Source organism: Lacerta agilis, chromosome Z (assembly GCF_009819535.1).
Source record: "Lacerta agilis isolate rLacAgi1 chromosome Z, rLacAgi1.pri, whole genome shotgun sequence".
NCBI classification, from domain to species: domain Eukaryota; kingdom Metazoa; phylum Chordata; class Lepidosauria; order Squamata; family Lacertidae; genus Lacerta; species Lacerta agilis.
Window position 1 is genome coordinate 21,065,851 of NC_046331.1, and position 21,815 is coordinate 21,087,665.

The following is a 21,815-nucleotide window of genomic DNA, read 5'->3' on the forward strand; positions in this document are numbered from 1 at the left end:
ATATATATATATATATAATTAAGTAAATTCAATTTGTAATTATTAACCCAAAATTATTAACTTTTAATATACCGGTACCAAACACAATAATATAATGGCAAACCGACCCCCCCCCCCAAAAAAAAATTCCTCATGGATTCAAACATCGGGAAATTTTTACCGGTACATCTGAAACATACAATCAGCAAAAAGTTGGCTGGTGTGTAACCTCCACATTAAAAAGCAACATCTGCATTTGGACAAGCCATTGTGCTAACTCAGCAAATTTGCACAGTGTCCCTATTTTGCAAAATTTATTGGTGGTCATGACAAGGAACAAGGAGTTTGTTCTCAAGCACTGGAAATCTTACTTAGCTATGTGTCTAGGTTCTGAATTTTTTCTATCAGGCATTGCCTGTGCACCTTCAGGCACAACCTTTTAGCCATAAGGACTAGAAACTTCTGTTTAAAATGAAAGTTGTTCTTAGGAAGCTAAATTTTGTGCCTAATACTGTACTTCTGCAGAAACACAGCATATGCCCAGTCCTGACAACGAGCTACACTGACTCAGTGTAACCCTTAGTTTTCTTGTAATTGTCATTAGCTCCACCCTGCTAAGAGAACAGAATAAAAACATTCTAGAAAGAACAAATTACTGGAATTGCTCCGTGTAAAAATTCTTCAGTCTCAAATCAAGCAAAGTATGGGGCTGCAGACTTGGGGCATTTATTCCAAAAAGGTTTTTCCAGCCATAACCCCCTTTCTCTCTGCCTCTATTTCCAGACCGCCTTTGCAGTCAAGAACACAAGGTTCCCAACTTGAGCTTTTGACATATCACAAGTGACCTTGCCAAAGGATGTTTTGCTGTTTTCTCCCAGGCCTTGTTTTGATGTGAAGTTCTCAGTATTTTACAAATGGCTGTTGTGATGCTGGGGCTGGGGAGCTGGGTCTCTTGCAAACAGCTTTGGTGTTCCCGTTGTGAACTGTAGTGCTCCATGTACCCATGCTTTATCATGTTCTTCCTTTAATGCAATGACCTTACTGAGATGCCACAACTTGCTGGAGATTTCCATTGTGCTGTAAGCCATTCATTGGAAGAGGAGCAGGTGGTGGAGGTGGTGGGAATAAAGTACCAGCCATTTCTGAATGAGTCTGTGGGTCAGGCATTGGGATGGGACTCATTGAACCTGAGTCACTCTGGATGGAACTGAGGCTGCTGACATCAAAACTTGTCATTTTCTTCTTCATTAATTTTCTTTCTTTGGCTCTTCGGTTCTGGAACCAAATTTTTACCTACAAGGGCAAATAATATAATGGTTTCAGTTGCTTACCACAAAATTATAAATACATATGTCCCTCTTTGTATGCCTTTCTCTAATTAAATCACTGGGAAGGTGTGTGTTGCACATTTGGGTCCAATGTGAGGGGCAGCAAAACAACAAAATGGATGTATTTGCCACCCTTTAAATTTGTTAATAGACTCTGTGACATCAAACAGAAAGGCACAGACATTGTGCTTCTAAGAAGTGTGCAATGTGTCTGTGCAAGCAAGCAGTGCCATCTTTAGTACCCTCACCTAGCATTACAGACACACCACCATCATTAACCTTTGAGTGAACTTACTCAAATTCTGGTGGCAGCTTGTGACTCCAAGGTGGCACCACTTCTAGATATGCTTTCCGTTCATGTGTCTTAACAACTGGATACTCTTGCCCAGTGCTTTTTTTCCTTTAAAAATGTTTTTTCCTACTCGTATTGAAATACTGTCCCTCGATGAGGCCAAACATAGATTCACAAAATGTTTAGAGGTATGCGTACCCCCCAGAAAAAAAGCACTGCTCTTGCCTTCCAGGCTCTGTGAGAGATATTATATGGGCAAGACAAACTAAGTCCAAGTGAATCAGAAGTTGAGAGAATTACAGTATTGCCTGATACTGAAATGAGGTATGTAGTGTGCCACTAATTCTTACTGTGAGAATAGTAGTGTTATCAAGAACACAATAGTATTCCCGTTTTTGAAATATTGATCGATATCTTAGATGCCTGCCATGAAAAGCTTCATCTAATGACTCCTGCATATCAAACTACTGTTAAAGAGACAGGAGCAGGCTGTGCTGATTTTTCTCTGATAAGTTGACAACAACTTGGGGAGAGAGAGACTCATAGTTCAGCACAGAGCATGTACTTTGCATGCATAAAGTCTCAGATTCAGTCCCTGGCACTGATGGCAAGTATTGGGAAAGTTCCCTACTGCTGCCTCTCAGGGTAAAGGGTGAGATAAACAGTGTGACCTGGTCTAAGGTACATTCCTATCTTTCCAACCTTAATGCAGCCTTTGCAAACTTGATGCCATCCAGGTATGTTGGACGACAACTCCGATCAACCACAGCCAGCATGCTAGTTAGCTTTTCTTAAAGCATACTTCATGTTTTCCACAAGTTTTCACTCCCATTTCAAGCTTAAAACCTTAAAAATAACTATACAGAGTCACCTTTAGTACCACCTTTAGTACCAGATTTTGAAATCTGAGCAAAGACTCAATAAGGTGTGCTTAATACCTTGTTCATTTTTTGGTCTATTTAAAAATAATAAAAACATGTAGACCACTTATTTATAAAACATTATTAAAGTGAATAGTCATGGTGAGTTGAAGTGAGCTATTTTACACATACATCCCTTGAAAGCTTTGCAGTTTTTGTTTTAACACCACCCAAATTTGGTCCAGTATTTTACCTATTTTGTATTGGAAACCATACTCTACCTGTCTCTCTGAAAGCCTCAGGTTTGCAGCAAGTTCAGACTTTCTCCTGATTGTAATATATCTATTGTAATGAAATTCCTTCTCTAGTTCTAATCGCTGATGATCTGTGTAAACAACACGGTACTTCTCTCTTGTTCTTGTTTTACCTGTTCAGAAAAAACAAAAACAAAATACACATAGGCATTTGTAAACCAGAAAATTTGGCATGTCTCATGTTTGTGTTTTGATTGACAGAAATACAGATGTAGACATATATTCTGGAGAGTGCCAGGATACACACTCCTGTATACTCTCGGTTTCTTGACAGTAGTAGTTTGTATGTGTATATACATTCCTACGTTGCAGGGGGTTGGACTAGATGACCCTTTGGGTCCCTTCCATCTCTACAATTCTATGTCTGTTGTCCTGATAATGAACTATACACAGAGAGAAATAAAGGGAGTGTGACTGTGCTCCTTGATTTTTCTATGACTTTCAGTACCATTGATCATGGTATTCTTCTGGACTGGCTCAGTGGAATGGGAATTGAGGGCCCTGTGTCCCAGTGGTCTGAATCCTACCTAAGGGGACAAATAGTAGTGGTAGAGTGCTTTCTGACTTCCTGGCAGTTACGCTAGGTGCTACAGGGCACTGTTCTATCCCCAATACTATTCTTTCTTTCTTTCTTTCTTTCTTTCTTTCTTTCTTTCTTTCTTTCTTTCTTTCTTTCTTTCTTTCTTTCTTATACTGCCCTTCACCTGAGGATCACAAGGAGGTTAACAATATAAAAACACAACAAATACATAAGATAATAACAAACAAAAACAATGATCCCACCACCACCAACACACAGTTTAAAAGGAATGTTTTCCCCGGCGCCTAAAGATTTATAACAAATGTGGCAGGCAATCCTTCTTATGGAGAGCATTCCACAATATTCTACATAAAGAATAGCATTCTATCCCCAGTGTGATTTAATATCTATATGAAGCTACTGGGGCCAGCCATTTGGAGTTTTGTGTTAAGGTGCCATCACTACGTTGATGACACTCAGCTCTATTTCTCCATAACATCTGAAGTAGGAGATGTCATGTGGGCTTTGGACTGGTGTTGGGATGAGGTGAGATGAGCTAAGCTTGAATCTTGGCAAGATGGAGGCACTGGGTGAGTGGCTCCTGGGGCTGAGAATATGGCCTACTGTTGCGTTCCTTGACATGGTTACCCTCCCCTTGAAGAAGCAGGTACACAGTGTAGCAAGTGCTTCTGGATCCAGTGCAAGTCACTGGAGGCTCCAATAGCCTTAGTGGCTAGAAGCACCTTTTACCAACTGTGAATGGTGTGACAGCTATAGCCATTCCTCAACCTGCAGAGCTTGACCACAATAGTTCTAGCACTGGTGACTTCAAAGTTGGATTACTGCAGTACACTCTTTGTGGGGCTTCCCTGGCACTTGACCCAGAAGCTACAGTTTTTGAAGAATTATCCAGCATGGTTGCTTACAGGAGTTAGATCCTGTCTGCATACACCTCTCCTCAGATCTGCTCTGGTTTCCAATTTGAAACTGGGGCAATTTCAAGGGGTTACAATTGCAGTAGTCACTTAATAGCCTGGGACCAGTTCACTGTTGTCTTTTCGGTGTCAGCCAAAGACATTTTTGTCTGGGCAAGCCTATTCAGAAATGTTGAAGTTACATGTGTTTCATTTATTTTTAGCTTTTGTTGATTTTAATAAACATCTGAATGTTTTTCAACACCTGCTTCAAACATCTATCTATCTATCTATCTGTCTGTCTATCTATCTATCTATCTATCTATCTATCATCTATCATCTATCATCTATCTATCTATCATCTATCTATCTATCTATCTATCTATCTATCTATCTATCTATCTATCTCAAGAGGATTTAATTTTTATTAACTGAAAGTAAACAAATTCATGGATAGCTTAGTGGGTTAGAGCTGATAATACCAAGGTTGCAGGTTTGATCCCCATATGGGGCAGCTGCATATTCCTACATTGTAGGGGATTGGACTAGATGATCCTCAGGGTCCCAATTGTATGACTAAATATTTCTTTCTTAACTTTGTTTGTTTGTTTGTTGCATTTATACCCTGCCCTTTGCGGGGGGGGGGGGTCTCCCAGGGCAATTTACCAAGCTCAGTACTAATACAGTTCCTGTCCTTAGGCTCAAGACATTGACACACCAGGGAAAATGAACAGGCAGGGAAAAGGAAAAACAAGACGGGCTCTTCATGTTACAGTTCTTAGGTTATTTCTGTATTGACTTTTGAAAAAGAGTAGTTCATCCTCTGCTCCTGGATCTGATTGGTTTGGGTGGAGGGCGGGTGTGCAAGAAGCAATTCCTTCCCTTCCACCCAGACCAATCAGATCCAGGAGCAGAGCAGGTGACTGTGTCACTTTTACTGCCCACTCCTCATGCAAGGGGCCCCACGATGGGATACGTAAAAACACACAAATATAAAATACCTTAAAATTGCAGAAAATATACAATAAAAGCAACGGCACATTGATGCATCAGAAAGAGTGGATTGTCACCCCACCTCACCTCTCCAAAAGCCTAGGCAAGGAAGTGCATCTTGACCTGTTGACAAAAGCTGTACAAAAAGTCGGTGCAAGTTATACCTCAGAGGGCGATCCCTACTTTGGTGCTTCTGTTGAAAAGGCTCTCTAACTCAGTGTGGAAAAATTAGCAGTTAAACATGGTAATTATAGATGTACTCAGTGCTTCAATGAGAATAGCAATGTCTGCATTACATTTTTATAGGTGTCTATAAAGGCTTGAGTGCGGTGCACTATTTGAACCAGCCCTAAATTGATTAATCATTCTGCAAACCCTTTTAATACTGGCCCTCAGGACTCTCCCCAGGCTGCACTGCTTCCTAAGCCTCAACCCTTAGCAGCCCTGCTCCATACCCTCCCTGAGTATTTTTGCCTGTCTGGAAGGTGTCCTTAATCTCTGATAATGCCTCTTGATTGTCAGATTGAAAAATAGAGAGGGGTGTGTGAGTCTATGTAGAAACAAGCCTACAGTTCAAAGGCACAATTTACATTTGTTGCTCTATCTACTTTTACCTCAGGCTCCACTCACCACAGGCACAACACCACCGCCCTGCAAGAAGAGAATGTGACTCTGTAAAAGGTTCACCATCCTTACTTTCCCCAATTCTTTACAATTAGTACCACTGCTTTACTTACTCAATATCGTAAGGCAAATAGGGTACCATCTAGCCAAAATGAAGCACATTTGATCTGTTGCTATGGGAGAGTTAAACATGTCCTCAAGCTCTGTGTGGATTCTGCCTGTGGATCTTGGTATTGTCTCAGATCATGTGTAAAGTTAAGGTTACAGGGAACCAGACAGAGGGCCTTTTCGGTAGTGGCGCCCTCCCTGTGGAACACCCTTCCATCAGATGTCAAGGAAATAAGCAGCTATCCTGTTTTTAAGAGACATCTGAAGGCAGCCCTGTTTAGGGATGTTTTTAATATCTAATGCTGTATTGTTTTAACATTCGTTTGGGAGCCGCTCAGAGTGGCTGGGTAAGCTCAGCCAGATGGGCGGGGTACAAATAATAAATTATTATTATTATTATTATTATTATTATTATTATTATTATTATTAACATTCAACCTCTACCTTCTTTTAAATAAGCGAGGAATTGTATGTACAAAACTTGTTGCAATTTGCCACAGTTAACTAATTTTCAGACTTTGTTTTGATTGTACAGTTGATTGACAGAAAAGTCAACATGTATTCCATTGAAATAAACAGGACTTAAAAGTGCTTTATTTGGGCTGAATTGTATTTTGCATTTTTAAAGACAACAATTGGAACATTGTCCCATTCATTTTTGTATGTGTGTGTTTGGGGCACGTGGCGGGGGAATATAGTGATTCCCAGTGGTTTCTTGGGCTCTAGCCCCTTTTTTAAAAAACTCGTGAGAAAAGTTTTTGTTGTATTTTGTTTCAGAATTAATTATTACGGTGTGCAAATGGGAGGGCAGAGCCATTTAAGTGTTTGTTTGTAATCTTTCGTGGAAATCAGGCTGTTCTAAATGCCATGAAACTACTCACCTGATGTTTGACCTGTATTAGGATACTCCTGTTATTTTACCAGTCTGTGACTCAGCCTGAGTATTGTGTGGGATGGGAAGGGGGTGGGGGAAGTTTTCCTATTGGCCATAAAATTCACAGAGTGTTTCTTTTGAACACAATAAAAGCAAAGATCGGGCCTCTTTATTTGCTGTGAAAATTGTCACTCTTTCCGGCAGTATAACTGCTAAATAAAAGGAAGAGAAGGAAGAGACAGGGATGCACATCAAAGCTGGAAGAGGTGTCAAAAGAGGGTCTGTTGCTTAACATGGCAGATAGGCCTCTGAACTGAAGACAATGGATGGAAGGGGCAAGACTTGGCGGGGTGGGGGGGTGGGGTGCTCAGACCTCACAGCTAGTTTACAAAGCAAAATAACTTAGCATGAAAACTGCCTCTGGCTCACCCTGTCCTCCTTGCTTGAGAGTTGCTCCTGTTTTACATCATTAACATCCTCTTTGTCACATGAATTAGTCTATGTCTGTGACTTCTGCTGGGTGATAAAAAAGAGGCCAGGTTGATATTCTCGTTTGTGTGATGGGGACACAGTTCTAATTATACACATTAAATCTACTTCAAAGCAACAAAGAAATGATCCTGGGCAAAAATGTGAATGAGATCTGAAGCTCGACTGTTAGCATAGTGACTGATGTAATTGTTAAACTTATTATAGATGTGGGGGATACTTGAATCTAGCCTTAGTTTGGGTTGTATTCAAGTAAGTCCTACTTAGAGCAGACCCACTGAAATTAATGGGCCTAAACTAGGCACATCCATTTATTTTAATGGTTCTACAGTACTTTGAATAAAACATATTTGAATACAATCCATTTCTTTTACCATTTAAGGATAGGGAAATTGTGGGCCTCCAGCTCCCATCACCATCATCTCATGACTCCCATCACCATTGGCCATGCTGGCTGGGGTTTCATTTCCTTGAAACAAAGCTTTATAATGTTTGACTCTCATTCACTGCTTGGTATATGAGTCTCTCTTACCCATCCCTTATTTATCCCTCCACAGTCAAAGTTTTAAAGGGGTTTGCTGTCATTTTGCTTATGCTATTCTGTGAGGTGCCGTGTACCTTCATGGTATTAAATAACTGATATAGGACAAAGTTCTGTGGCAGGTTCTTCTGAGCAAGCTCCCTTAAAATGAACAGCAGCTGTGGAAGAGGAGCTAACATAATATGAAGTCTTCCTGGAGAATTGCAAACCTTTTTCTGATCAAATCTTTATTGAAATTTTAAATTTAAAACAAATATAAGCATCATACCAAGAAAACAGAAAAGCCAAATAAACAGATCATATCTCAGAACATATCTGGTCTTAACCAAACATGACAAATCAAATTTAAAACAGATATCTCCTCATACTTTCTTCTTTCATGCCCTTTTCTCCAAATTAGACTTCTGCAATGGGCACTGAAGACTGGCACATGAGACTGGCACTGAAGACTACTTGGGAAATGTAGCTGTTTAACAACAACAACAACAACAACAAAGTACTATATTGCTGGGCAGGAGTATATACAGTGGTACCTCTGGTTATGAACTTAATTTGTTCCAGAGGTCCATTCTTAACCTGAAACGGTTCTTAACCTGAGGTGCCACTTTAGCTAATGGGGCCTCTTGCTGCCGCTGTGCCGCTGCTGCACAATTTCTGTTCTCATCCTGAGGTAAAGTCAGGCGCGTACCGAGCCGCTTGGTCACCCGGGGCGGCAAACCTGGGGATCCAGTGGCGGCACACGTGCGCAGCGTTGCTGTGTCTGACGCACGCACCGTGTGTCATACACAGCGACGTGTGTGCAGTGCGTAGAATGCACTGCACATGTGTGCTGTGCTATAGCGCCACTGCCAGGTGGGCCCCGAACAGACCGCGGGGCGGAGTGACCTCGCCCCGCAGCCTGCTCGCATGTCACCGAGCAGGTTCGAGAGCAGGCTGTGGGGCGAGGCCGCTCCGCCCTGCGGCTTGTCCAGGTCCTGCCCGGCGGGCTGCTGTGGCGCGGCACACGTGCGCAGTGCATCATATTTTATCTTATATTATAGTGCCACCCCAGGGCAAGCCCTGAACAGGCAACGGGGCGGAGCAGCCTTGCCCCGCAGCCTGCTCCCATGCCACCGAGCAGGTTTGCGAGCAGGCTGCAGGGCGAGCCCACTCCGCCCCAAGGCCCATCCGGGGCCCGCTGGCAGGGCAGGGCGGGGCCGGCCGAAGTGTCACCCCCCTCCCCTGGAAACCAGGGGGGCTGCCCCCGCCCCCTTGCTCCGCCCCTGGGTAAAGTTCTTAACCCGAGGTACTACTTCCGGGTTAGCGGAGTCTGTAACCTGAAGTGTTTGTAACCCGAGGTACCACTGTATTGCCAATTTTTGAACTTAACTTATTATCTGTTTCTGAGCACAATTCATAGTACTGTTGGTTTTAATGTTGAAAGCACTATTGTTTTAACAATTTTTATATGTGCAGTTGTTTTAGCTTAAATCTGTTTTCATTGTATTGTGAAATTGCTTTTATGTATTTCCTACATAAGAAGCTATTAATGAATTAGTAATAAAACAACAATAAAGTATCTCTGAGGCTGCCTACATCCACATGTCTGCTGACAGGTTAAGATAAATCTTAAGAGATGAGGCCAGTGCCAGATTTACGTATAAGCTAAACAAGCTATAGCTTAGGGCCCCACTCTTTTGGGCCCCCCCAAAAAAATTAAAGGGAAAAAACCCTGGATGTACATTTCCAAAATATAAGATAAAAAAACAAATAAAATAAAACCTACATGCAGCAACAGTGTTGTGTAGGCTTCTATGATGTAAGTAATGGGCCCCGCTTGCTAGACTGCTCCCTAAAATATCACTGGTTAGATACCTATTAGGTCCATAAATTACCATATAGCATATAAAGGTAAAGGTCCCCCTGACCGTTAGATTCAGTCGCAGACGACTCTGGGGTTGCGGTGCTCATCTCGCTCTATAGGCTGAGGGAGCTGGCATTTGTCCACAGACAGCTTCTGGGTCATGTGGCCAGCATGACTAAGCCGCTTCTGGCGAACCAGAGCAACACATAGAAACGCCATTTACCTTCCCGCCGGAGCGGTACCTATTTATCTACTTGCACTTTGACGTGCTTTCGAACTGCTAGGTGGGCAGGAATATATAGCATATATTCAACAGAAAAAACAGTGACAATTTGTTGCTGACAAAGGACAGCTGGACATATAAAGGCCCCATTACCTTCAGTAGTTTAGGGCCTCATCAAACCTAAATCCGGCCCTGGATGAGGCAGATAAGAGACCAGGTAGAGAGACATGCTGCACACTCTCTCTGCAGTTTTCTCACCTAAACACTGCCTTTTCCTTAGCAGGCAAAGACTTTTATTTACCCAGACATTTTCAATGGTCTCAGGTTTACAATTCTGTAGCTCCTGGGAGGGTGCCCCAAAGGCTATAGGAAGCACCAGTTCTCTCTCCCAAAGGAGAGAGAACTTCCGCCCCAGACAGGGAGAGCAGGGAATACTGCCACAGGAGCCCAAACTTGCCCTCCCAATATTAGAGGAGTGCTGGGATGGACCAAGCAAAAGCTCAGATCCAACAGCTTCCCACTCCCGCTAATGCCTCTAGGTAACTAGGTTAGCCCTAGATTTTATTTCCTTCCCACTGTTTCCAGCAGGACAAAAGGTGTATTTATTCTACATTTATTATTACATTTATATTCTACTTTCCCTCCAATGATCTCAAGCTGCTGTACATGGTTCTGCCCCCTCCCCATTTTAGCCTCACAACACTCCTGTGGGGTAGTGGGGGTAGAGACTGACTGCCCCCAGGTCACCCAGTGGGTTTCATGGCTGAGTTGGGGTTTAAACCCAGGTCTTCCATCTAATAGTCTTTAACCACACTGGCTCTATATTGGTTATTTTTTAAAAAAAGTTTTAAAAAGGACAAGAGCACAGCTTTGGCCCATCCTACCTGGTGGTGTGCAGGAGGGCACTGGATGAGGTGGATGAATAATCTTCAGTAGTTCTCTCCTCCACCCTTGCACCACCCCTTCTGTACTATAAGGGTTGTACCGGTATTCAGATTCTTTTACAGTGTAGATCCATTGAAATCAATGACCATGACTAACTTGGTTTTATTAATTTCAATGAGTCTACTCTGTGTAAATGGTTTTTTTTTTAATTGAGTTTCACATATTATGACTGACAGTTTTCTTTTATTTTTCTTACAGCTAATAATACACAACCACCAAAATCAAATCAGCAACCCAGAGAGTTATGGGAAGGATGTAAATTTATTTTCCAGATTCCTCCCCCACATTTTCTTAGTCTGTGTCTAAAATCAATATTATTATTTTTTATCACTCGGTCTCATGTAGGTCTTTAAGGCAAAAATAAAATATTGACAGGGGGTGGGGGGGGTGGGCTGACCAATATTTGCCTTTTATGTATCTTGCCTTGACTCTCCTGTTTCCATGTTGCAGCTCTGGATTTGAATTGTTCTGAAAAAGAATGGTAGGATAATATATACAATAGGCATCTATTGTATCTATACTTAGCATTTATATAGCATTTTAGAGTGTTCAAGTTGCCTCACATATTGTACATTGTCTCTTTAATATGTACAACAACCACATAAGGTAGGTCAGTATTAAAAGCACCCCCATTTTCAAGAAGAGAGGTGGTGGTTTCCCTAGTGAATTCATGGCTGAGGCAAGATTTGAAACAAGGACCTATCAGTTCACAATATTAATAGTGACTGCACGACAAAAATAAATAAAAAAAATCAGAGACTTACAGCCAAGTGGCAGAGCATCTGCTTTGCATGCCAAGTGTTCCAGGTTCAATTCCAGGTAGGGCTGGGAAATACTCCTTTCTGAAACCCTTGAGAGTTGCTATCAGTCACTGTAGAGGGAATATTAAGCTAGATGGGCCAATAGTCTGGCATGGTGCAAGACAGATTCCTAAATTCCTAACAAAATAGAAAATTCTTTCCAGTAGCACCTTAGAGACCAACTGAGTTTGTTCTTGGTATGAGCTTTCGTGTGCATGCACACTTCTTCAGATACCTAAATTTTCCAGTGCTGCATACCAATTGTAGAACAATTCAAACTCACTTGGTCTCTAAGGTGCTACTGGAAAGAATTTTCTATTTTGTTTCGACTATGGCAGACCAACACGGCTACCCACCTGTAACTGATCCTAAATTCCTTTCAGTACTGGCATCACAGTACAGGCAGCCCCTCATTTATGTGCTTTCAATATGTGTGCAGTCATGTATACCTGCAATGTGGGGAACCCAAAAGTGACCTGGAAACGTCATAAAAACACCACTGAAACATCACTAAAAGGGCAGAGCTGGTGTTTACAGTCTTTCTTAATGGAGTTCAGTTATACATGATTTCACTGATGTGTGTGATGCCTCAGAACGTAACCCACACATAAATGTACCGGTATATTTTTGCCTAAATCCTTTGAGAAAGGGAGCAAAAGTGAACCCTGGGCCAGAGAAAATGTTGAATTTAAAAACATCAGAAAAACCTGGCTGCAGGTTCAGGCCAAAGGCCCATCTAGTCCAGCATCCTATTTTCAGTGTGTCCAACCAGATGCCTCAAAAGGAAGCACACACAGGAGAACCATAGTGCAGCAGCACTTTTCCCACTTGTGATTCCCAGCATCAGGTGTGCATGGGCTTTCTGCCTATGATGGTGGAGGAAGTCTGAAAACTGGTTTCAAGGGCAATCAGAGCAACTGTACAGTTACATTTAAAAGACAAAACTCTTTTGTGTGTATTTTGGCTATGGGGAGCTAAAGTTTGCTATTTTTCTCTCCTGACTCTCATCTCTGCATGTGCTTAGGATCAGGAAAGCAACATAGGGAAAAGTGACAGTCCATTAGGATTCCTAAGTTAAGAGGCCTTTGGGAGTGGCAGGCCTGATTGGAGAAGGAAAGAAAGCAGATGTCTGAAAAACGTTGGGGCCCCACTTTATCTAAATTGTATAATTCGGTGTTTGAATGATTTGTATTAATAATTGTATTATAAATTTCAGGTAGGTAGCCGTGTTGGTCTGCCATAGTTAAAACAAAATAAAATAAAAAATTCATTCCAGTAGCACCTTAGAGACCAACTAAGTTTGTTCTTGGTATGAGCTTTTGTGTGCATGCACACTTCTTCAGATACCAAGAACAAACTTAGTTGGTCTCTAAGGTGCTATTGGAAGGAATTTTTTATTTTGTTTTGTTTTGTATTATAAATTGGTATTGTTATAATGAGGCTATTACTGGACTGTACTCTAATTAAAAATTAAAAAATATTTATTATAAAAAGTCAGTATTCATCTATTTACACCAATTACATCACGGGAATTATAGCTCTATGAGTGGTAAACTGCAGCTCCCAGGATTCTTTGGGGGAAAGCAATGAGTGCTAAAGTGGTATAAGTGTGCTTTTAAACTTTCCACTTTCAGGAAACTCACTCTACTATTGCAGAAAATTCTTGAATGGGGTTGTGTTTGTATGCAGAGAGGAGATTTGGTATCTATTGATAGGCCTTCCAGTGATTTACAGTATTTTTTATTATTTAACACAATTTATATACTGCTTGATTGTAAACAAACAAACAAACAAAATCCCTCTAACTTGCTTACAAAATTTGTAGCAGGACAAGAGTTTCTCGCTCTGACAAGAGTTTATTGTTTAGCAGTAGTAACAAGACAAGTCCCTTCTCTTAAAAATTGGATTTCCTGAAACCGATAATGGATTAACAATCCCTGGAAATATTGTATTAAGGCCTGCAAGAAAACAAAGGAGAAAGGGAAGGGCAGTAGGAAGCACACACATGCATATACAGGGGTGGCCAACTTCCAAGAGACTGCGATCTACTCGCAGAGTTAAAGACTGGCAGTGATCTACCCCCTTTTTGGGGGTTCAGGTCAAAGTTGCTGAGCTCTTTTTAGGGAGGAAAAGAGCCCTGTTTTGGGGGGATGCAGGGCAAAAGTTTTGAGCTTTTTTTAGGGGAGCCAAACTTGTTGGGCTTCTTTGGGGGGGGGAGCCAGTAATCTACCACAGACGTCCAGTGATCTACCGGTAGATCACAATCTACCTGTTGGACGTGCCTGCATACACAATGCTAGCTCTTGACCTAATAATCATGGAACCCTGGTTTTTTGGACTGTGATTGTTACACCTGAACTGGGCCTCTTTATGCACTATTTTGCACCTGATTCTGTTTGGTGAACTTTAAGATTCTGGCAGAAAACAAAGTAGATCCCACAAGCCAGTCAACCTCTGTTTCAGGGAAAACAGACACAGCACATGGCATGGACCAAGTTTCTCACCACCATGAGGCTGTACCTTGAAAAAACCCATAACCCTCATGCAGCAGCAGAGGAAGATCTGAAGTGAGCATGAGAGTGTAAGAAGTGACCTGCTGGATCAGGCCAATGGCCCATCTAGTCCAGCATCCTGTTCTTACAGTGGCCAACTAGATACCCATGGGAAGCCTGCAAGCAGGACCTGAACTCCACAGTGCCTTCTCCATTGTGGCATGAGAAGGTGGCACCAATAATGAAATGTGATGGCAAAAGGGTGGAGGTCCAACTGGTACAAACCAAAACAATAGGCTCTCTGCATTTGAAGGGGATATTTATTATTTAAAGGCAGCTCTGTTCTCTCTGGGCAAACATACTCCAAAAGGAGTGCTTAGCTGTCAAACTGTCCTGCAGAGAAAGCTAGCCAGTGTTAGCAAACTCATCAAGGAACCCCTGATAAACTTCTTGAAAGCCCACAATACCATTGAAATCAGTTTGACAACCTCTGACCTAATACAGTACAGAGAATACAGGGGAGCAAATACACTATATAAAGCAATTGAACCAAATAGGAGAAGTTTGGCCATCTGCTATGTTAACTACCAAGTCTTTGTAGCTGTATATGCTTGACAGCAAGTCTACAAATTTACAAGGCATGCATCATATTGATTTTGTCATATTTGAAAACTTTAAACCTGAAAGATCGGGCTGCTAACAGGCTAACAGATGACTTGGTGTTGACCGTAAACACAAAGCCTGTCTGCATGTGTCTACCTTGTTGTAGTGGCTATCTAAGACTGCAGTGGGCAGCACTTAGAAACGTATCTCAGTAAAGACATTTCATAAGGAAACTGGTGAGAATTGGGTCCAGACCAGTAATTAGCTCTAAAAGGTTCTGTTCTCAAGAGTTTATACCATTGGGGGGGTTGTGTTTCTAATTGGTTGTAGGTTCTGTTTGGATTCTATCCAGAAGATCCAATCTCTTACTCAAGGTCAAAGCAGAGCTCAGTTCTGGAAAATAATAATAATCTAAAAAAATATTGACAAGCTGCTTTCCAGAGTTGGTTATCCCCTAATTCTGTATAGCACAGTGGAGGAAAAATGCTCAATAGTCACAATTTTTAAAATATGCTTTAACTGAGTGTTCTTTCCTTAATTGTTGGCCACTTGGGTTCTGTACAAAGAAGAGCTGCTGATATTCCTGATGGTAGAGAGTATAGCACAGTGGTGGCGAACCTTTTAGAGACCGAGTGCCCAAACTGTAAACCAAAAACCACTTATTTATCACAAAGTGCCCAAACTTGTTGAGCTTTTTTGGGGGAGCTGCCGACCAATGTTTTGGAGCTTTTTTTGGGGGGGTGTCGCACAAAACTTGCTTTGCTTTTTTTGGGGGGGTGCCCCAAAGCTACTGAGCTTTTTTGGGGGGGAGACAGGGGCGTAGCAAGGTAAATTGGTACCCGGGGGCAAAAAAAAATTGTCAACCCCCCCCAGGCATGGGAAGGTCAGGTGGTACCCAGCAGCATGGGTTGGGGGGGCCATCTGTCAGGGATCTTCATTCTTGCCTCACAGGGGCTTGGACTAGATGACCCCTGGGGGTCCCTTTCAACTCTACAGACCTGATTCTATGGGTTACGTTCAGCCTGGCTGGGCAGGAGGTGGGAAAGGAGGACCTCCTCTCAGGATAGTCCAAAAGCCATGCCTCTTGCCTCCCCCCTTCCCAAAGCCTCTCAGGCAAGAAGGAATGGTTTACAGCAGAGGGGTGAAACACCAGCCCTTTGTTATTTCTTCTGTTTATTTCATAAAATTTATATATTGCTTGATTGTAGGAAAAAATGCAAAGCAGTTTTATAGAAATGATAAAACAATGAAATTACCGCTAAAATCTTTACAACTGTGATTTAAACACGCAGAAGGTTAAAACCGCAATAAAACTGACTGAAACAAACTAAAATTGCTACAACTCTTTAAACACTTCCAGGGCCAGCATCAGCTCATGTTCCTGGGGGGTGGGGGGCGCTGTGCACAGATAAAGCTAAAACCACCATGTCTGATCAGCAGCGGTGCGTAATATCTCAAGAGGAAAGGCTCTCAGATTTGAACCTGTTCGAAGCCACAACTGCTTTCTCAAAAGCTCCCTTTTTTTGCAGATGTGTGGGAAAGGAACTCTGTATGTGCTCAGAGGCATTCTGTTGCTTCTTCATCTCGGAGGAAGCACCAGTTGCTCATGGTCAGGGGCCAAGCTTTGTGCAGGGAGAAGAGTGCATGGCTCTGAGAAAATCCACCCGTGTCCATTGTAAGAAATGAAAGGGTACCCCCTGGCATGTGCAGAGGGCTGACTGCTCATCAGGATATGGCAAGGAGGAAACAAAGGCCAATACCTCCTTGAGTCAGCTTCTCATGTGCACTCAACCTGGTTGGAGTGTGTGTGGACTGGGGAGAGGGAGTCGAGTAGTGCCAGGCCCTCCAGCCCTCTTCAATAAGAGCTCTGCAGAGCCAGTTGCTGCAGGCTGCCAAAATGCAGGCAATATCTGGACCCCTGGAGGGCTGCAGTGGTGCTTCAGGCCTCCTCTTTGCACCCCCTGCCTCCGCGACACCCCAAAAGGCACCCCAGTAGTGGCAGCACTTTTGGGGGAGTGCCCACACACAAGCAGACACTTAATTCATGACACAATCCCCTCCTCAATACAGTCTCTCCAACCCCCCCACCCCCAGTGGGTTCTTAATTTATTCCCCACATATTGAAATAGAGCAGAATCCACGGGGGGGGGGGGTTATCCTGTGTAAATTCTTGGGAAGGTTGGACGAGGGTACGACTTAGTGTCTGGTGGGAGAGGAAAAGCTACCCCCTCCCCAGTTAGTAATTGCTTCGTTAATGGTTTTTTTTGTTTTCATTTTCAATGTGCTACTTTTATATGCTGCTCTGCAGCAGAAGCAGAATGTTTTTTGTCTTTTATTTTTTAACGAAGCTTTGAGCAAATCTCGCTTCTTTGCAGAACTACAGGAGTTAACCCAACAATCAGGATCAGCCAGCCCTGATTACCTCCGTCCCCCCTCCACCCTCTCACATACACTCTCCTATAAAGAAGAGTCTGCTCATGTCCTCTGTTATTTTGGGGGCACGCACTCTGCACATGCTCTGCGGCTTCCTCTTATTTGCTCTCCTATGTTTTGAGAGCTGTTCTCTACACATGCTCCGGAGCTTGCGGGGGATCCTCTTTCTGTATCCCCCCCCCCGGTTTTGCTCTGTTTCTGTCTGAGCAGACCTGATCCCTTCCTCCGTGCGTTCTCGGTCGGAGAGGCAAGCGAGCAGGCGGTCCGAGGCCGGAGCGAGGGGAGTCCGAGGCAGGAGGGCGCTGGGCTGGTCCTCTCCCCGCTGCCTCGCTATCCCCTCCCTCCCTCCTTCCATCCCTGCCCTCCCTCCGGTGGCGAGACGCGGCTGCGTTTTGCGTACGCCGAGGCAACGAAGCACGAGGAGTGTGACTGCCTGTTGCTCTGCCGGCCCACGCTTTGCAAAGTCCCTTCCGCTTCCTGCTGGGCTGGGCCCTGGGCGGAACGGGGTGGGCCAGCAAGGAGGGGCCGCTGTGGAAGGTTTTTTGAGCTGGCTCTGGCTGCCTCGCTGATCGCGGGGGTGGGGCCAGCTTCGAGAGTGTCACCCCCCCCTCCCAGCCAGGGAAAGCTGCTGGATGAGAGAGCCTGAGAGCAAAAAGCTGAGATCAATCGCCGAACACAATCTCCAGCGACTAGCAAAAAAAAAAAAAAAGTTCAAGGTTTCAACAGCGGACGCAAGCCTGGGGAAAAAACGACGACAACAGCATGGATGGGCCGATGGTGCGCGTGCCAGCAGTGAGGGCTCTGCGTGCCAACTCTGGCACGCGTGCCATAGGTTCGCCACCACTGGTATAGCATATGAAAAGAGCATTTGAATAAGCACTTTGCTGCCAAATATCCTTAGGGCAGGTTCTATCAGCTGCCCTGATTTCTGGAAGCAAACAAGCACTGCTTTGTTGTGCACTGTCCATGAAATGTTCATGACACCTTGTTGGCTACTGCAGAAGACAGAATGTTGGACCGGGCAATTCAATCTGTTCCTGTTTACAGGACAGTTCTTATATTATTAATTTGTTAGGTTCTAAAGGGCTCTAGCATGGTGTGTTTAATTTTAGTTAGAATTGTCTACCAATCTGGTTTTGCATTGTGAGGCAGGAAGTGTTTATTTATCTTCAAGGCGCCACGAGACTCCTTGTTATTTTTGTTGCCACAGACTAAAACAGCTACCCCTCTGGAATTTGTTATTTTTGTTAACATAAAAATATAAGAAGAAAACTGCATTAGGCCAAAGGCCTGCCTCATTCAGCATCCTGTTCTCACAATGGCCAATCAGATGCTTATGGGAAGCCAGCAAGCAACAGCAACTCTCTCCACATGTGAATCCCAGCACCTGGTATTGGGACATACTGTCTCTGACACTGGAAATGGAACCTAGTTATTGAGCTGGTGGCTATCACATTATTGGAGCAGATTCCACAGTTTAGCAGTGTGCTGTGTGAAGATGTACTTTCCTTTTTGTGTCTGGTTAGATATACTGTATCAGACAGATCTAATTGTTCTATTGTATGTGTAGGCTGGGCACTGACGACAAGGAGCCATGCAGCAATATTCTGTGCATGTTTGCTTGTAAGTAAAATTCCACCCTGTTTCAAATGTGGCTAACAGTGCAATCCTAATCATGTCTATTCATAAGCAAATAATATTAATTCAGAGGTCTTCCTAGGTAAATGGAGTTAAGATTGCAACCTTCAGCACGTGTAGGATTTGAGCCCCAGAGATTGAACTTCCAGAGAGGGGGACTGTGCTGAAACCTAAGAATGGCAACTCTAGGTACTTGCATAGCAGCATTTTTAAAAGTTGGTGTGGTGGTTAGAGTGTTTTCCTGGAGATAACACTCAGCTGGTTATTGTCTCTCAGCCTAGCCTACTTCACAAGGTTTTTGTGAGGATAGAACGAGAAGGGAACCCATGAGTTCCTTTGATGGAAGGTGAGATATAATAAGAAGAGACCTCAAAAACAATCTAGAAAGTTATTTCAATGGAGACCTTTCCAGTAGCCTGTTTTTAGAGAGATACTTTACCACAATCCTTCATTTGGAAGAAATAATGTAAACCATTGATTAACCCCTTGAGATTTACATGCCCCAGCATTCCATGAGGCTTGGTTAACAGTAAGCCATAATATCACAGTTGAGTTCTTAGATGTTCAAATCACTCATCAGTTTCCTGTACTTTACATAATCAGCAAGGAGTAACATGTTTACACTACTGTTTTCATAAACAAAGGATTCAATTGAAAGCTAAATACATTTAAGTTTTGCAGTACTTAACACCCCCCTCAATAGCACTATTGTTCTTTGAAGGATTGCCTGCAAAAGTGTGCCTGGCTCATTTTGGGATCCTGGTATTATGCATTATGTTATGGAGCACCAGGTACTGCAGCTGTTAACTTCTACTGTCTCTTAATAGCTGTGGTCAAACCCACACAGTAGCTGTGGTTGTTCAGGATTCTCTTTTTAATGCAGCACTTTAAAACCAGAATTTTGTTATTCATTGTCCATAGTAGTATAATTACTGAGTGTTTAGTAATCTGACAGTTGCCCCCTCCCTCACACACACACCCCGTCAACACCTTTATTCTATTCCATTATCTAACAAATATTTTCCTGAGGCTCCGATATATATTTTATACAATTTTTATTTCACCAGCTTGCTATTGAAACTTCTATGAAAAGATCAAGCTGGTTGTGTGTGTTAGATCCCTGCACTCTCTGAGCATGCCTAGCATTTTAAAGTGAAGATTTCATCTACTGTTTCCATTTGAAGTGTTAATGCATGAAACCCTATACAGTAAATTGAACATATAACCATGGTGTGATGCTGCAGACCTCCCTCTCATGTAGACCTAAGAAGATGTGAATATAACTTTTCTCCTTCAAGACCATTTTAGTTTTTTAGTCATACAAGTGGGTAGAAAATATGAGAAGCTTACTCTTAAATGAGCCATATATTCAATTACAGTGCTACCAACACAGTGTGTTTCAGTCTGCTGCCCTATATGGGAGTAAGCCCCATATAACTCTGTGGGACTTAATTCCTATAAATAGGCATAAGGTTATGTTGAATATTTTTTAAAAAAATATTTGCAGGATGATCTCATTTAAAACACTTTGGGTGATAACAAACTAAACCATACTCAAAGTAGACCCATTGAAATCAATTAACATAAATCATACTCAGAGTGCACCCACTGAAATCATTCAGCTTAAGTCCATTTATTTCAGTGAATCTCTTTTAAGTATGACTTAGATGGATATTACCCCAGTTCACTTTCAATTAAAATTTAACTTATCCCGCTCCCCAAAACCCTTGTTTCTGCACATTGCATGTGGCGATTATTTCATTATATTTGATCTTTCATTGATATCAGAAGGACAATAAATCAAATTCGTTCAAAAGCATAGACAACGTCTAGGGAAGCAATTTTTTTCATCTTGAGCAAGAGTTTTGTATTCACTTGCAGAGGTGTGTGGGTGAGATGGCACAGAATAATGCTAGAGATTTCCATGTATAGATTAGTCCTCGCCAACATACCTGTTGAAGTGGATTGGACTGTTTTCCTCATCCATTCGTAAGAGCTGTGTCTTTGACTGTGGGGAGAGATTTGCTCTGTATTGATTGTATTTACAGGAGGTAAAGCCCCCGATCCAGCGGGATTCAAGGAGTTGTAATCAGCAGAACTATAGGAAACCTGCCCGGGAGATGATCCATTCATTTGCGTAGCGGTCACAGTGTTGGAAGGTGCTGGGCCATAAGCATTCCAGTCTTCCCTTTGCAGGCCATAATGTACTCCCCAAGCCCCTGAAGGTTGTCCACGGTGGTCCATATTTTGCATTGGATGGTATCCCATGTAATCTGCGTAGGGTGTTGTGGAGGCAAAGTTTTGTGCCGGCAGGTTGTTGTTGTTGTTGTTGCTGCTGCTGCTGCTGCTGTTGCACCTTACGGATCCTGGATACATGCTGCCTTCTTTTTCCAAAAGATAACTCACATACATGATGCTCATACCCTAGCTTTGTCCTGCCAAGCCATCCTGCTTCTACTCCTTTGATGTCACACACCCTCCTCTTTCTCTCACTCTCCTTTTCTAGCCCCAACTGGCTCTATGAATGACTCATGCTAGCCCTGAGGTCTCTTTACTACACATGATTAACAATAGTTTTACCAGGTGCTGGGCCAACAGTTTACTAAGGTTCTATCTGATGTCACTGGCTGCTCTCAAGCAACATTTGCATTCAAATGAAGGGTTAGCCATCCCAACAACCCCACCTTGCTGCCAATTTGGGTGCTTCCTTTCTCACAGATGCTCCATGTCCCGGCTACTGGTTTCCCAAATCCCCAGACAGACAGGGCACAGATTCCACACATTTATTTATGCAAAAATAAAATAAATAAGAACAACAAGTATCTTAAAACAAAACAAAATAAAAAATTCCTTCCAGCAGCACCTTAGAGACCAACTAAGTTTGTTCGTGGTCTCTAAGGTGCTGCTGGAAGGAATTTGTTATTTTATTTTGTTTTGACTATGGCAGACCAACACGGCTACCTACCTGTAACTGAAACAAGTATCTTATTCCATCATAAATG

General features: G+C 42.8%; 1 protein-coding gene across 2 annotated transcripts; it reads right to left on the reverse strand.

Annotated features, from left to right (window-relative positions):
• Positions 1–491: 491 nt before the first annotated feature.
• CDX4 (caudal type homeobox 4) lies at positions 492–21,430 on the reverse strand. Of its 2 annotated transcripts, XM_033137997.1 has the most exons (4): positions 20,766–21,430; positions 11,271–11,315; positions 2,741–2,886; positions 492–1,272 (listed from the first exon to the last, which is right to left on the reverse strand). In XM_033137997.1, exons 1-4 carry the CDS (start codon positions 21,232–21,234, stop codon positions 1,018–1,020), a joined length of 915 nt encoding a protein of 304 aa, XP_032993888.1. In that variant the 5' UTR covers positions 21,235–21,430; the 3' UTR covers positions 492–1,017. The 2 variants fall into 2 exon arrangements, with proteins under 2 accessions (XP_032993888.1, XP_032993889.1); XM_033137998.1 differs by lacking the exon at positions 11,271–11,315 and having other exon boundaries at positions 20,766–21,426.
• Between the last annotated feature and the right edge of the window lie 385 nt (positions 21,431–21,815).